The sequence below is a fragment of the Bicyclus anynana genome, chromosome 2, assembly GCF_947172395.1.
Source record: "Bicyclus anynana chromosome 2, ilBicAnyn1.1, whole genome shotgun sequence".
Classification (NCBI taxonomy): Eukaryota; Metazoa; Arthropoda; class Insecta; order Lepidoptera; family Nymphalidae; genus Bicyclus; species Bicyclus anynana.
In genome coordinates, this window is record NC_069084.1 from 4,030,934 (window position 1) to 4,045,746 (window position 14,813).

Sequence of the window (14,813 nt, forward strand, 5' to 3'; positions counted from 1 at the left end):
TCGCGGTTCCGCTCGTGTATATTTTTTACATAATATGAGTACAAGATTAACCTAACACATACACACACACAAACAAACACAAACACACACACACCCACACACACTCATACACATGTTTTTATTAGTTTTATTTTTACCCACTATGATTAATTAAAAAAAATGTATCTACTGCTTGTTACGGAAGAGCGGACAGAAGACTGTCACAGGAGTTTAAAACTCTTAAAGGATGACTCTAGCCTTTTATTTTGTGTTACTGATTAATGTTACTGAAATAAACTATTTTTATTTCTTTTATTTTTTATTTAATTAGAAAACACTGACTTCGGGAGAGAAATATATACCCGAGCCATGCGTATAAGAAACGAAGAAGCAAATCGCTTCGTACGAGTTCCAAGGATGTCAATGACATAGGGATAGAAACCTACCCGGTGTCTTGCAGCCAGACCCGAACCAATTATAAGAAAACCTCAATCGGCCCAGCCGGGGATCGAACCCAGGACCTCTGTCTTGTAAATCCACCGCGCAAACCACTGTGCCACGAAGGAAGTAAATCTCTATTTTGAAAATGAAATACGTTAGTAAGCATAAAATAAATTTATTCTTTATATGAAATGCTAATAGAATGCTGTAGATAGTTAAAACGCCTAGAGCTAACTTTATAGCTACTATACCTATAAAGATATATGCAATTGTGTTAGAAGAAAAAAGAGGTAGATAGGAACGTAAAACACATTCGATGTTTACAACTGCCACACAAAAATTTTTCAGCGGCGTTGTCAACGGCGCTATGACAGCGCAGCGACTGAGCTCAGGTTTGTTAATTAGCATAGTTTTAACGTGCTATTTGCGGTCCGCGTATAACCTATCTATCTCTTTATGTTTGTATATTTATATAATATATGTATATGTATTTTTTATATGTATATTTAGCAAATAACTTGGTCCGGATAGTTACAGATCTGGTTAGTCTGATCCCATACAAGGTTTGCGGGACAGTGGAGAAGTTTTGCCACTAAGTTGCCATTTGCATCGCGAATACAGTAGTAGAATGATGAGCAGTCTTCAGGATTTGCTTGGAATCCATCTTCTTTGCAAATAATTGTTGAAACAGTTGTTGCTGAAATTACAAATTTTTAATTTATTAAAAAATCTAATAGGACCTTACCAAATTTGGCTTGGCAGGGAGAACAACACGAGTAGAGAACGGGGATTGTTGATCAATCGTCAAGGAATTCCTTAACCCTACATCATGTAGTCACAAGTTCAGGACTCTGCTCGGAGTTCTTCTCTCTACCACGCGATGGACCCGGCACCCGCACGGTGAATCCATGGAATGCTCTTCGTCTCTCTGCTTTATAAAATAAAAATACTCTATATAATAGATGGTACTATTTATTTTTATTCAATCCAGTCTTTCGTTGCGGGGACTGAAGGCACAAGTAATCGATGGACAGTCCAGCGTTGGTAAGGAACCTCCTCACAATACTGACCCTTTAACCCTGCTACCTTCCAATGCCATCGCAGTTCAAACTCTATAATTCGCAACTGTACCTACCTATTTACTTATGGTAGGGTACTGGCTGGCTGGCTGGGATGAGCTGTGATAGCCCAGTGGATATGACCTCTGCCTCCGATTCCGGAGGGTGTGGGTTCGAATCCGGTCCGGGGCATGCACCTCCAACTTTTCAGTTGTGTGCATTTTAATAAATTAAATATCACGTGTCTCAATCGGTGAAGGAAAACATCGTGAGGAAACCTGCATACCAGAGAATTATCTTAACTCTCTGCGTGTGTGAAGTCTGCCAATCCGCATTGGGCCAGCGTGGTGGACTACTGGCCTAACCCCTCTCATTCTGAGAGGAGACTCGAGCTCAGCAGTGAGCCGAATATGGGTTGATGCCGTAGGGTACTGGCACCAAAAGATGAACAGACCCCAATAGATAAACATTTACTTGACTTTCCTTGACCATAAAAACAATGACCACAGCGAGTCGCAAGCGCTCGTGATAAGTTATGGTGTGGACCCATTCAACCAAAAATTACTTTTGTATGGAAATCTACTTAAGAAAAGTGCCCTCCAATCTAATGAATTTTGTCAATTAATACCACGAATGAAAGATGGATTTGAGTTGTTTTTTGTTTTATTAAATACAAGCGGGCGCCCACTTCTCGTCCGCGTGGAATTAATTTTCTCACAAATCCCGCGGGAACCATAGCTTTCTGGGATGAAAAATAAACCTTTGTGTTACTGCAGAGTTAAATCTATTTTCTTTCCAAATTTCAGCCAAATCGCCACAAAATTGACAAAGTTTCATACAAACTTTCATTCCCTATTTTGTCCCCTTGGGGGTAGAATTGCTCAAAAATCTTTCTTAGCGAATGTCTACGTCATAACATCTATCTACATGCCAAATTTCAGCCCGATCCATCCAGTGGTTTGGGCTGTACGTAGATAGATCACTGTCAGTCAGTCGCCTTTGAGTTTTATATATTTAGATTACTTTTTATTAGGAGCATATGTACGTTTTGTCATCACATATTCTAAGTCAATAAGTAAATACCTGGAATTTGTGGGTGTGCAGGTGTAGTAGATGGAGCTACGACATCTCTTCCTAAAGCATTATTTATAGCCCGCAGTAAAGGATAATCTTCGTCTTGGCATATTGCACGGAAGTCATCAGTCTCTATACTCCAAACCATGACACCAGTGACGTTATATTTAAGGGCATACTGAACTTTTTCTGTCAGAGAATCCGCATCATCATAAGAAACCCAGTTATCATTTTGTACGGCGTAAGGTACTTTGGCTGAATCGTCGTACAGTAGATTCCATGATTCTTTTCCAAATTTCTGGCACAACTGAAACATTAAATAAATACATTGTAAAATAGAAAGTAAATTAAAAACAAAGTATAGGATCTATGGATCTGCGCGTATGATTTTTGGGTGAAGATAAGACAACTCGCCGCTTATTTTGAAACCCTATAAGTGACTTCCTTATTTAGTTAAAATATTCCTGACACTTATTAATTTAAATTATGGACAAAAGTTAAATTAAGTTAAAAGTTAAGTACAAGTGCAGGGTCGTTATCCAGCAATTTGGGACTTCAACGCCCATCACATCATCTCATGCACATATGAGCTATGTCAGTAACATTACAGTAAATTAATCTTTATTTAATTACTAGTGGATGCCCGCAATTTTTTCCCAAATCCCGCGGGAAACATAGATTTTTCTGGGATAAAAGGTAGCCTATATGTTGCTCAAAAAGCACCTCTATCTTCCCGTGAAAGTGTCATTTAAATTGGTGCAGTCGTTCCAAAGATTAGCCCGGACTTACATACTGATAAACAGACATACAAACTAATAAGCACTTGAGAAAACAGACTTATTTAGAAATCGCAGTACATCAATAATTATAATTGAAGTGTCAATAATTATTGATTCATTAATGAAATCATACATCATGTTTTTTTTTTATTCTCTACAAGTTAGCCCTTGACTACAATCTCATCTGATGGTAAGTGATGATGCAATCTAAGATGGAAGCGGGCTAACTTGTTAGGAGGAGGATGAAAATTCACACCCCTTTCGGTTTCTACACGACATCGTACCGGAACGCTAAATCGCTTGGCGGTACGTCTTTCTAAGCCTCCCACCAGCCAGACCTGGACCAATTAAGAAAACCTCAATCGGCCCAGCCGGGGATCGAACCCAGGACCTCCGTCAAGTAAATCCACCGCGCACACCACTGCGCCACGGAGTCCGTCAAAAGGTATACGTCATATCATAATCATAACGTACCTCATTATATCCAATTACGCCATTCGTAGCGGTATAAGGACCTGCGATTCCAGGTCCATTTGATGGAGCCTTAACACCATTGTCCTTCGCATTTGTCAGTTTGAACGTATGACCGTATAGTGGGACACCCAACACCAACTTCTCTGAAGGACAACCTTGAAGAATATAAAAAAGTAAGTACCCACTATTGTTTTTTTAAATTTAGTTAAATTGTATTTTCCATGGTAGACCGTACGTTCTCGAAGTTGATAAAAATGTAGCTGACTAAGCACTTCTAATTTTTCAGTGTGCATTTAAAGAAATTAAATATCACATGTCTCAGGGAAACTCACGGTGAAGGAAAACATCGTGAATCAAGAAAATTTAAGGTATGCAGGTTTCCTCACAATGTTTCTAAAATATTTACATTCTATTACTTTATTTGGGATACAACTACACGTCATGATTAACTTTTAGGGGCCTTAATAACGGCATTATATTTGAATATTGACTTTGACTTTGAATATCAATAAATAAATAATTGACGTTAACAAAATATAAAATATTGTTGATCCCGATATTAATAATCATACACCCGCTGTTAATAAAAATATCTATTTTTATTTATTTCAACACACAGTAAGAAATTTTGAACAATAATTGAGTATGGTCCAAAATGATCCAAACTAGTGTGGTGGTCACACACACATAGATTGTAAATGAAAATGCTACTTAAGCATTTTCGTAATTATGACGAAGTCAATACGGGCGGTTTGTCGCCAGTCGTTACCTAACCGTTGTAACTGATAGTCAATACAAGTGTTTTATCAGTAGAGCCTACTATTATTTATCACCCATAACCGCTACCCGGGACACGACATACCTTACTCAAACCCAAATATATAAGTATCCAAATAGTACTAAAGTGGTATAAAAGTGGTGACCCGACTCGGTTTTATTAGCGGTTATTTTGCACGGGTAGCAACACGTAACGACTCACACATTGGAATTTAAAATGGCTCAACCAGAGGTGTCAGTTTCCGGCGTGTCTGTATCGGCGAGAATTCCTGAATTTTGGACGGATTTGCCGCGACACTGGTTCATACAGGCGGAGGCAGTGCTACACCCGCAGAAGATGTCTGACGAGGCAAAATTTCAGTTTGTCATATCGAAATTAGGAAAAGACGTTATACAACAAGTGACAGACATATTAGTCAAACAGCCGGAAAATGGTAAATATGATACATTAAAAACAAGATTACTTGACATTTATGAGGAGTCAGAAAATAGAAAGGTACAAAAATTGATATCTGAAATGGAGCTTGGCGACCAGAAGCCATCGCAGTTGCTGAGGAAAATGCAAGAGCTGGCAAGTGGCAAAGTTACAGATGAAACCCTTACCATCCTTTGGCAAAACCATTTGCCGGGATGGGTGAGAGGAATACTCACGGCATCAGGTTTAAGCGATATTAACGCTTTGGCCAGAATGGCAGACAAGGTGACAGAAAATGCAATGCCTATACAGGGGGTGGCCGCAGTACGGAGTGCAAGGAGTGATTCTCCAGATGTCATAGCGGAGATCCACAAGCTGGGCGAACGACTAAGAAAAATTGAAAATTCCCAGCGTAGCGGTGGAAGAAGCCGATCACGGTCACACGGCGCGCCACGTACGCGCAACACTAGCGGTAGCAGGAAGAGGACACCGGCAGATCCAGACTGGCTTTGCTACTACCACTATAAGTTTAGAGCCCGAGCACACAAATGTGTTCAACCGTGTACGTGGAAGACATCGAACCAGCCTACTGGCAGTGCGGAAAACTAGCTTCGGTCCTGTCTGCGGCGGGAGGCTGTGACCCATCGATAAATTACCGCTTGTGTATAACTGACGAAAACAGTAAATTACGGTTTTTAATAGATAGTGGTGCTAATGTGTCGGTGTTACCCCGGTGGGCAGTGCGCGAGAAAAATAGAGCGTGCGAGGACTATAGACTGTATGCCGCGAACGGTACACCTATTAAGACATTTGGGTTGTATAGTTTAGTATTAAATTTAAAGTTAAGGAGAGCATTTCGGTGGACATTTATAGTTGCTGACGTTAGACAACCTATAATAGGAGCCGATTTTTTAACTAAGTATAAGTTAGTGGTAGATTTTAGTAAACGGAAACTAGTGGATCAGGTAACAAATTTTAATGTTATTGCTAGTATGTCACAGTGCATGGAAAGTTCAATAACTACAATTCATAATCAACACCCACATTATAGTTTGTTAGCTAAATATCCAGATTTAACTAAACCGGTATCTTTTAAGGAAGTTCCTAAGCATAGCGTTTGTCATCACATCGAGACGAACGGTCCGCCTGTTCAATGTCGAGCAAGACCGTTACCGCCAGATCGATACGCTAAGGCTAAAGAGGAATTTCGGTTAATGTGTGAAATGGGAATATGCAGACCCAGTAAAAGCGCGTGGGCAAGCCCTCTGCATATAGTGCTTAAAAAAAATGGGCAGATAAGGCCATGTGGTGACTATAGGCGCTTAAATGCTATTACTAAGCCCGATAGTTACCCTATACCCAGGTTACGCGATTTCACGTACCTACTCGCTGGTAAGAAATTTTTTTCACGGTTAGATATAAACAGAGCTTACAATTGCATACCAGTTAACGAGATGGACATTGAAAAGACGTCTGTGTCAACCCCTTTCGGGGCTTTCGAGTTCATCAGACTTCCTTTTGGCCTTCGAAATGCTGGCCAAAGTTTTCAGCGTTTTATGTGTCATAGCGTACTCCCAGACTTAGATTTTTTATTCGTGTATATAGATGATATAATAATTGCAAGTAACAACGTCGACGAGCATAGAAAACATTTAGAGGAAGTATTTAGTCGCTTAGAGAAGTTCGGTATTACTCTGAATATATCAAAGTGTTGTTTCGAACAGACAAAAATGGAGTTTTTAGGCCATGAAGTAACAACGGAAGGGATTCGTCCACTCGACGAGAAGGTGAAAGCCATCATCGAGTTTCCGAGGCCAGCTACTGTGGACCAACTCCGGAGATTTTTAGGTATGTTAAATTTCTATAGATCACACATACCAGGTGCCGCTGAAAAGCAGTCTGAGTTGGATCGCTATTTAACGAATACAAAAAAAAAAGATAAGTCAAAAATCGCTTGGACTGATTCAGCAAACGCTCAGTTTGAGCAGTGTAAACAGAGCCTAAGTGACGCCGCGACGTTAACGTATCCTGCGATAGACAAACCTTTGGCGCTTATGACGGATGCTTCAGAGTCATGCATGGGTGCGGTTCTACAGCAAAGAGAAGGTAACGTATGGAAACCTATTGCTTATTTTTCTAAAAAGTTCTCGGAAGCACAAAGGAAATATAGTACCTATGATCGAGAGTTATTAGCCATTTATTCGGCGATAGCTCACTTTCGATATATGATAGAAGGTCGTAATTTTATTGTGTATACTGACCATAGACCTCTAATTTATGTTTTTTCAAAGATAGGTAGCGTGAAAGAGCTACCTAGGCGAGCTAGACAGATAATGTTCATTAGCGAATTCACTACGGACATACGCCACGTGAGCGGGTTAGATAACATAGTAGCTGACACTTTGTCCCGCGTGGAAGAAATTGTTTGTCCTACGGTCATTGATTTCACGGAACTCGTACGTGTACAAAATGATGACGAAGAGTTAAGCGAACTAAAGAAAAAAATACAATACAAAAACATCGTGATGCCAGGCACCGATAGTTGCGTTGTTTGCGAAACATCGACTAATAAGGCCCGACCATACTTACCGGAAAGTTTTAGACGTATCGCTTTCGATGCAATTCATAGTTTAAGTCACCCGGGTATTCGCGCTACCAACAAAATGGTTAGAGATAGATACTTTTGGGTAGGTATGAATAAAGATATCCGAAGACGGGCTAAGGCCTGTATCCCATGTCAACGATCTAAGATTCAAAAACATACTGTATCCGATTTAGGTACTTTCGAGAAAGTAGATCGTTTTAGTCACTTAATGATTGACATAATAGGCCCTCTCAATACATCACCCGAGGGATATAGATACTGTTTGACTATGATAGATAGAGGTACGCGTTGGCCAGAAGCTGTCCCAATTAAAGAAATCACAGCTGAAGTAGTAGCCAAAGCTCTTTATGAAAACTATATAACGCGTTTCGGAGTATTTTTTAAGTGTACTTCCGATCAAGGTCGTTGTTTCGAGAGTAATCTTTTCAAGCAACTCATGAATCTTATGGGTATTGAAAAGATCCGCACTACCGCTTATCACCCGCAGAGTAATGGGATGATAGAACGGTGGCACAGATCTTTAAAAGCAGCACTTATGGCTAGACTGTCAACTAAAAGTTGGGTAGAAGAACTACCAACCGTTTTACTAGGTTTAAGAGCCGCTGTACGGGCAGACACTAATGTTAGTTGTGCTGAAATGGTATACGGCACAAGTATTAGGCTGCCAGGTGAATTTTATGATATAAGTAAGGATAATATTTTAGATAGCTCTAGTTATGTAAGCAAATTAAAAAGTATAATTAATGATTTAAAACCTGTTAAAAGGGTCAATAAAGACTCGAGAAAAATTTTTGTTCACCAGGATTTACACACTTGTGACAAAGTATTTATCAGGAACGACGCGGTGCGTAAGCCTCTCCAAGCGCCTTACGACGGTCCGTACCGAGTAATTAGCAGGACAGAGAAAGTTTTTAAGGTCCAATTACCCACACGTCAGGTTATAGTTTCTATAGATCGGTTGAAACCAGCTTATATTTTGGAGGAAAACGATAATCCCCAAAATACTATGTCGTCAAAAACTACGGAACCGATTTTAAAAAAGAAAGTCACAGTGTGTACGGTCCCTTATAATACCAACGGTGTAAAATGCAAAACAACGAGCAGTGGTCGCGTCAGCCGCGTACCTGCACGTTATGCTTAGTTGCATTATTGTTAATTGTTTCGTCATGTTTATAATTTTAAGAAATGATTTATATTTTATCACGTAGTACCAAAATTTTTTCTAGAATAAGTAAGTATATATAAATAAGGAATATGTTTTCACGAGGCAGTATACACATATATTTTTAGTAGTGCAGAATAAGATATTATTATGGGCAACCAAAATAATAAAGAAAAAGTAGTGATTTCGCAGACTACCAATAGCGAACACAAAGTGCAAATTCCTGAGAATAACGTAGAGGTCATGTTAATAGTAATAATCGTAATGTTGTCAATTATAATATTGTATGGTGTGCGTGCCCAGTGGCAAAAATACATGAAAAATTTTATGAAGAGGCAAATCGACAACAATGTGCCAGTGATAAAACTTGACAGCATGTCGGCAATACAAAATGCAGGGAACACAAGTCAGGGCACATCAAAAGTAATATATTAAGTTAGGTAAATATATATTAGTGTGCAATGTTAAAGTAAAAACCATATTCTGTTTAAAGTAATTGTATTTGAAGGTGTTCTACAAAATTGTTTACATAATATTACACTTATACAAATTTTACATTGTCATTTATATTTTTTGTTGTTTAAATTTTTTTTTGTTGTTAGCTTTACAGAGTTCATTAGTTTTAGTGTAACAAGTGTATGCTCCTCGTGAAACGTTTTGTCAGCATTGTGCTTATAGTGTTAAGAATGAAACACCCCTATACTACCTATACATTGTTTTCTGTAAAAAAAAAAAAAAAAAAGGGGGTGGAATGATGTGGTGGTCACACACACATAGATTGTAAATGAAAATGCTACTTAAGCATTTTCGTAATTATGACGAAGTCAATACGGGCGGTTTGTCGCCAGTCGTTACCTAACCGTTGTAACTGATAGTCAATACAAGTGTTTTATCAGTAGAGCCTACTATTATTTATCACCCATAACCGCTACCCGGGACACGACATACCTTACTCAAACCCAAATATATAAGTATCCAAATAGTACTAAAGTGGTATAAAACTAGCTTTCACTGAGTTTTGGAAGCCAGTGGATTCCCATTAATGTTACATAATAATATTAACTAATACCTAGAAATTACAATTTACTGTACATAAGTAAATATATTAGTGTGTGGGTATATTGTGCCGTGATAGCTTAGTGAAAATGACCTCTGCCTCCGACTCCGGAGGTTGTGGGTTCGAATCCGGTCAGGGGCATGCACCTCTAACTTTTCAGTTGTGTGCATTTTAAGAAATTAAATATCACGTGTCTCAAACGGTGAAGAAAAACATCGTGAGGAAACCTGCATACCAGAGAATTTTCTCAATTCTCTGCGTGTGTGAAGTCTGCCAATCCGCATTGGGCCAGCGTGGTGGACTATTGGCCTAACCCCTCTCATGCTGAAAGAAGACTCGAGAACAGCAGTGAGCCGAATATGGGTTTATAATGATGATATGTGTCATACAATCCAATTCCAATTTCTTACCTTGACTAAGCCAATACTCTAAAACCCCATCAACAGTGTATAAGTCTTCTATTGGTACATCTTCATCGTGTGCACTCTTGTGAAGAGGAGCATTATGTCCAGTGACCGGATTCGTCGCCACATACATGTCGTATGCCATTACATTTATAAAATCCAGATATCTTGAAAAAAAAAAAAATTGCGTTAAATGTATTTATATAAAGCGGAATGGCCATCTCAGCTCAGACGTACTACCGCCAAAGACGTACCGCCATGCGATTTAGCGTTCCGGTACGATGTCGCGTAGGAACCTAAAGGGGTGTAGATTTTCATCCTCCTCCTAACAAGTTAGCCCGCTTCCATCTTAGATTGCATCATTACTTAGGTGAGATTGTAGTCAAGGGCTGAATTGTAAAGAATAAAAAAAAACTTACTGACTTATAACCGGTATATCATAAGATTGTGAAGCAACTTTCTTCACAGATGACACAGCAGCAGTCAGCAATAGCCCGTATTTGTCAAATTCTTCTCGGAGTTCTTTCAAGAGTACAGAGAAGTTGTTGACATCTGCTGGTCCATACACAGAATCGTATCGGTTGGGATACTCCCAATCAATGTCTAGGCCATCAAAGTTGTATTTACGGACCATTTCAAGGGCTGTGTCGATGAAGTTTTTTCGGAGAGCAGGTTTTGCGGTCATCTGAGAATTACAAGAACAGTAAACTTAATGTAGAAGATATTACTATGATATTTTGATGGTATTTTCTCTGTCTTGTTGCTATTGTCCAGTACATTATATTAACAACCCATATTTGGCTCACTGATGAACACGAGTCTCTGAATGAGAGGTTTCAATAGTACACCACGCTTGGCGTGGCGCACGCACCACGTAGGTAGATTAAGTAGATTCGGAGAGAATCAAGAAAATTCTCAGATTTCCTCACCATGTTTTTCTTTCTTTTATGAAACAATTCCTAAAGTTAATAGTGGATAGTTAACGTGGCTTGCTTTTTGTAAAAGAATTTACAAAATCGGTTTTGTAGATCCAGAGATTATCCCCTACAACCTCACAAACTTTACCTCTTCATAATATTAGCAACGACATTTTATACTATAGATATGTTTCGTTCAAAACACCGCAAAAAGTGATCCGAATTTAGTTACTCCACTGTGCACAGTGCACAGTGCACAACTGCACAATTTTGTAGTATTTAAGAATATATAGTTTTTACACTTCCTGAGCACACAACTCGACATTGTAGACAATAATTAGGTATTATTTGTTTAAATAACTTTCGTCGTTTAGTAAGCGGCCAAATGGGATTAAGACAATTATGCACATCTGTCCGCCTCAGTTTTGATGCGCTAGTGCCCTATCTATACTAACATTATAAAGCGGAAGAGTTTGTTTGTTTGTTGGATTGAACGCGCTAATCTCAGGAACTACTGGTCCGATTTGAAAAATTCTTTCAGTATTGGATAGCCCATTTATCGAGGAAGGCTATACTATCCAAGTATTCCTACGGGAACGGGAGCTACGCGGGTGAAACCGCGCGGCGTAAGCTAGTCTAAATATATAAAACTCAAAGGTGAGTGACTGACATAGATCTATCAACGCACAGTCCAAACTATTGGACGGATCAGGCTGAAATTTGGCATGCAGGTAGATGTTATGACGTAGGCATCCGCTAAGAAAGGATTTTGATCAATTCTACCCCCAAGGGGGATAAAGTAGGGGTTGAAAGTATGTATGGAAAATCCTTCATTTATAGTTTTGAAATTAAATCATAAAAAATAAGAAATATAATTTGATTAAACAATTTTTAAAATTCAACCCCATATGTTGGTGAAATAGGGGTTGAAAGTTTACATTGACTTGTACGCGGATGAAGTCACGGGCGTACGCTAATGTCTAGTATAAGATATCGTTGAATATTAAATAAAAAAATTCAACAACGTGGAACGAAACAACAACAATAAAACTTACAAGAGAATACTTTGCTGAACCTTCTATCCACCCGCCGACGGCTATTAATGTTTTCAATTCTGGGTTTTGCTGCTTCAGGGCATTAAACTTTCTCAAGTTATCTGCAAAGATACACATACATACGAGTAAACGTAATATTTATCTTTTTATTTATTATATTTTATTTATTTATCTTTTTTCTTGTAGAAAAAACATACATGCAGCCGAACGTAGATCCTCCTCCTTTTTGGAAGTCGGTTAAAAATAGATATTATTTAATGTATAACTAATTTTTAACCGACTTCAAAAAAAGAAGGCGTTTCTCAATTCGACGCGTATGTTTTTTTTTTAATGTTTGTTACTTCTTTACGAGTAAACACAATATTTATCTTATTTGAAAGATTTTTCTTGTAGAAAATAAATATTATTTATTGTATAAGTAATTTTAACCGACCTCTAAAAATAAGAAGTTTTTCATTCGACGCGTATGTTTTTTTTTAAATGTTTGTTACTTCTTTTCTTCTGATCACTTTGAAGGCGGTGCCAAGCCAGTGTCGTATTAATTAAAGCCGTTTCTGAAAGAATCTCATGAAGAATGGGAAGGAACTGTTTGAAAATCGTAAAACTTCATGATCACGGCTTGAGTTAATGCATCACTGTAATGGCACCGCCTTTAAAGTGATCAGAAGGTTATCGATGTTATTTTTCGCTAATGATATAAATGTTCATTTTTAACTGCCTTCCAAAAAAAGTTTCCGTTTGGGCGCATGCTTTAACTATATATTTTTGGTAACAAAAACAATAAAAAACTTCCTTTTTCTCGTAAATATCCCTTGAGAGTTCCATAATCTGGGTAGGTTTATGTAGATAAATTAAACATTACACAACAAGTTGAAATTCATACGCAACTACCCACTACCTACTTGGCTTGGCACCGCTTTGAAAGTGTTCAGTAGATAGCACATATGCACGATGCTATTTTAAATTTTCATATTTAATAGTAATAATTCATAGGCTAACGAGGCAGTAAAAAGAATTCTAAGTATTACCATAATTTAGTTCTGTAGCTTACCTTTTCCCCAGTTGTCAGCATAATCCAAGTAAGGGTCTAGGGAAATAACGGCCCCCTTGGTGTTAATACCTAAAAAGGTATACACAAGATGTGTGCAGAGACCAGCGTTTATATCTGATACATCGAATTTTCCCAGACTATTCCTGTATGTTGCCCACGAACCGTAGTAGCAGATGACACGCTCTGAAATAATAATTTTACAAGATTTAATTTTTTTCGATATATAGAAAGAATACCCATGCGCTCCACGAAACTAATTTAATTGTACCCAACCTTCAAGGTTTTTGACCAATTGAAACAAACAAACAATTTTACTTGCAAACAAATCCCAATGCCCAATCCAATTGGTCAAAATCCTTGAAGGTTGGATATAATTAATTTTATTTTATGACTTTGTTGTGATATAATAATGTACATTGTACATACTCATGCTAAATTACATCTTTCTAGTGAGCTAAACGAACATGACGATTCTTGTTGTCTACGGAACCACTAAAAAGGGGTGGAAATAACTCCAAAGCTATTGGTATTTTTTACGATTCTTTAAGAAGATAAAATTTTGTAAGTGCTGAAAAAGATGTCAAAGAAGTGAAAGAAGTCACGAATGAGCAGAACGTAGTTCTCATCCCCATGAGAATAAGGGGATATAATATAGCATATACCACTCACTCATAATGTAGCTTTCCATTGGTGAAAGGATTTTTCATATCGGTCTTGTAGTTTTAGAGTCTATTCAATGCAAACAAGTAAACATACAAATCTTTCCCCTCTGTAATATTAGTATAGATAATAATTAGCACATAGTTAGAATAGCCGATGGACGTTGGGTTCCCAAGGTGCTGGAACGGCGACCCCGCACTACAAACCGCAGTGTTGGTCGACCCCGCACCAGGTGGACTGATGACATTTGGGACAGGGATTCGCTGGATGCTGGCGTGATGTTAGAAAGTCCCTACAAAAGGCCTATGTCCTGCAGTGGACGTGATGATGATGACGATGATGATGATATAATAATTACACAAAGTCTTGTATGCTAAGCTTACTTTCATTTGCAGCTCCATACGTCACTGAAAACACAAAAGCACAAAATGCTAATAACAATAGCTTATACATTTCTAACACCTTTAGTGATATAAACCAACCAGGTATAACCAGGTGTAACCAACCATTATAACAAAATAGATGCATATGTCCATTATATGCATTTTCTTATCGATAGTTTGATAGTTAAAGTGGAAGGTAAACAACCAGATAGCAAAAACTACGAGTAGGTACTTCTACGTGGAGTAAAACTAAAACTGAAGCATATTCCTATTAGTAACAAGTTTCCAAGTAAAAGTTACACATTCATACTAAGTACACCTTAAAATTTGCCTGGTTACTAAGTTTATTAAGATTATTAGTTGAACCGGAACTTTGTTAATCTTTTGCGCAAGATTGCTAATAAGTTCGCACTCGAATTATTTTAAAGGCAGGTTCCGAATTTTAGAACTAACTATCTGTGGATAGTTTCTATGAGAATAATTTTACCGAAAATACAAACACTTTTTGTACCAACTTCGACC

General features: G+C 38.1%; 1 protein-coding gene across 1 annotated transcript; it reads right to left on the bottom strand.

The window, feature by feature from the left end:
* Positions 1-633: 633 nt before the first annotated feature.
* On the bottom strand, positions 634-14,408 carry LOC112044420 (acidic mammalian chitinase-like). The gene is made up of 8 exons (XM_024080267.2): positions 14,292-14,408; positions 13,249-13,431; positions 12,198-12,298; positions 10,645-10,910; positions 10,232-10,392; positions 3,806-3,960; positions 2,562-2,859; positions 634-1,117 (listed from the first exon to the last, which is right to left on the bottom strand). The coding sequence occupies exons 1-8, from the start codon at positions 14,359-14,361 to the stop codon at positions 927-929; spliced, it is 1,425 nt and encodes a 474-aa protein (XP_023936035.2). The 5' UTR covers positions 14,362-14,408; the 3' UTR covers positions 634-926.
* Between the last annotated feature and the right edge of the window lie 405 nt (positions 14,409-14,813).

What these genes read in the sequence shown, in the direction of transcription:
- LOC112044420 (XM_024080267.2), bottom strand. Translation starts at nt 14,361, where the DNA reads ATGTATAAGCTATTGTTATTAGCATTTTGTGCTTTTGTGTTTTCAGTG. An exon ending in GATATACCGGTTATAAGTCA is followed by an intron (nt 10,393 to 10,644) that starts GTAAGTTTTTTT and finishes TTTTTTTTCAAG; the next exon opens with ATATCTGGATTTTATAAATG. An exon ending in AGAGTATTGGCTTAGTCAAG is followed by an intron (nt 3,961 to 10,231) that starts GTAAGAAATTGG and finishes ATATTCTTCAAG; the next exon opens with GTTGTCCTTCAGAGAAGTTG.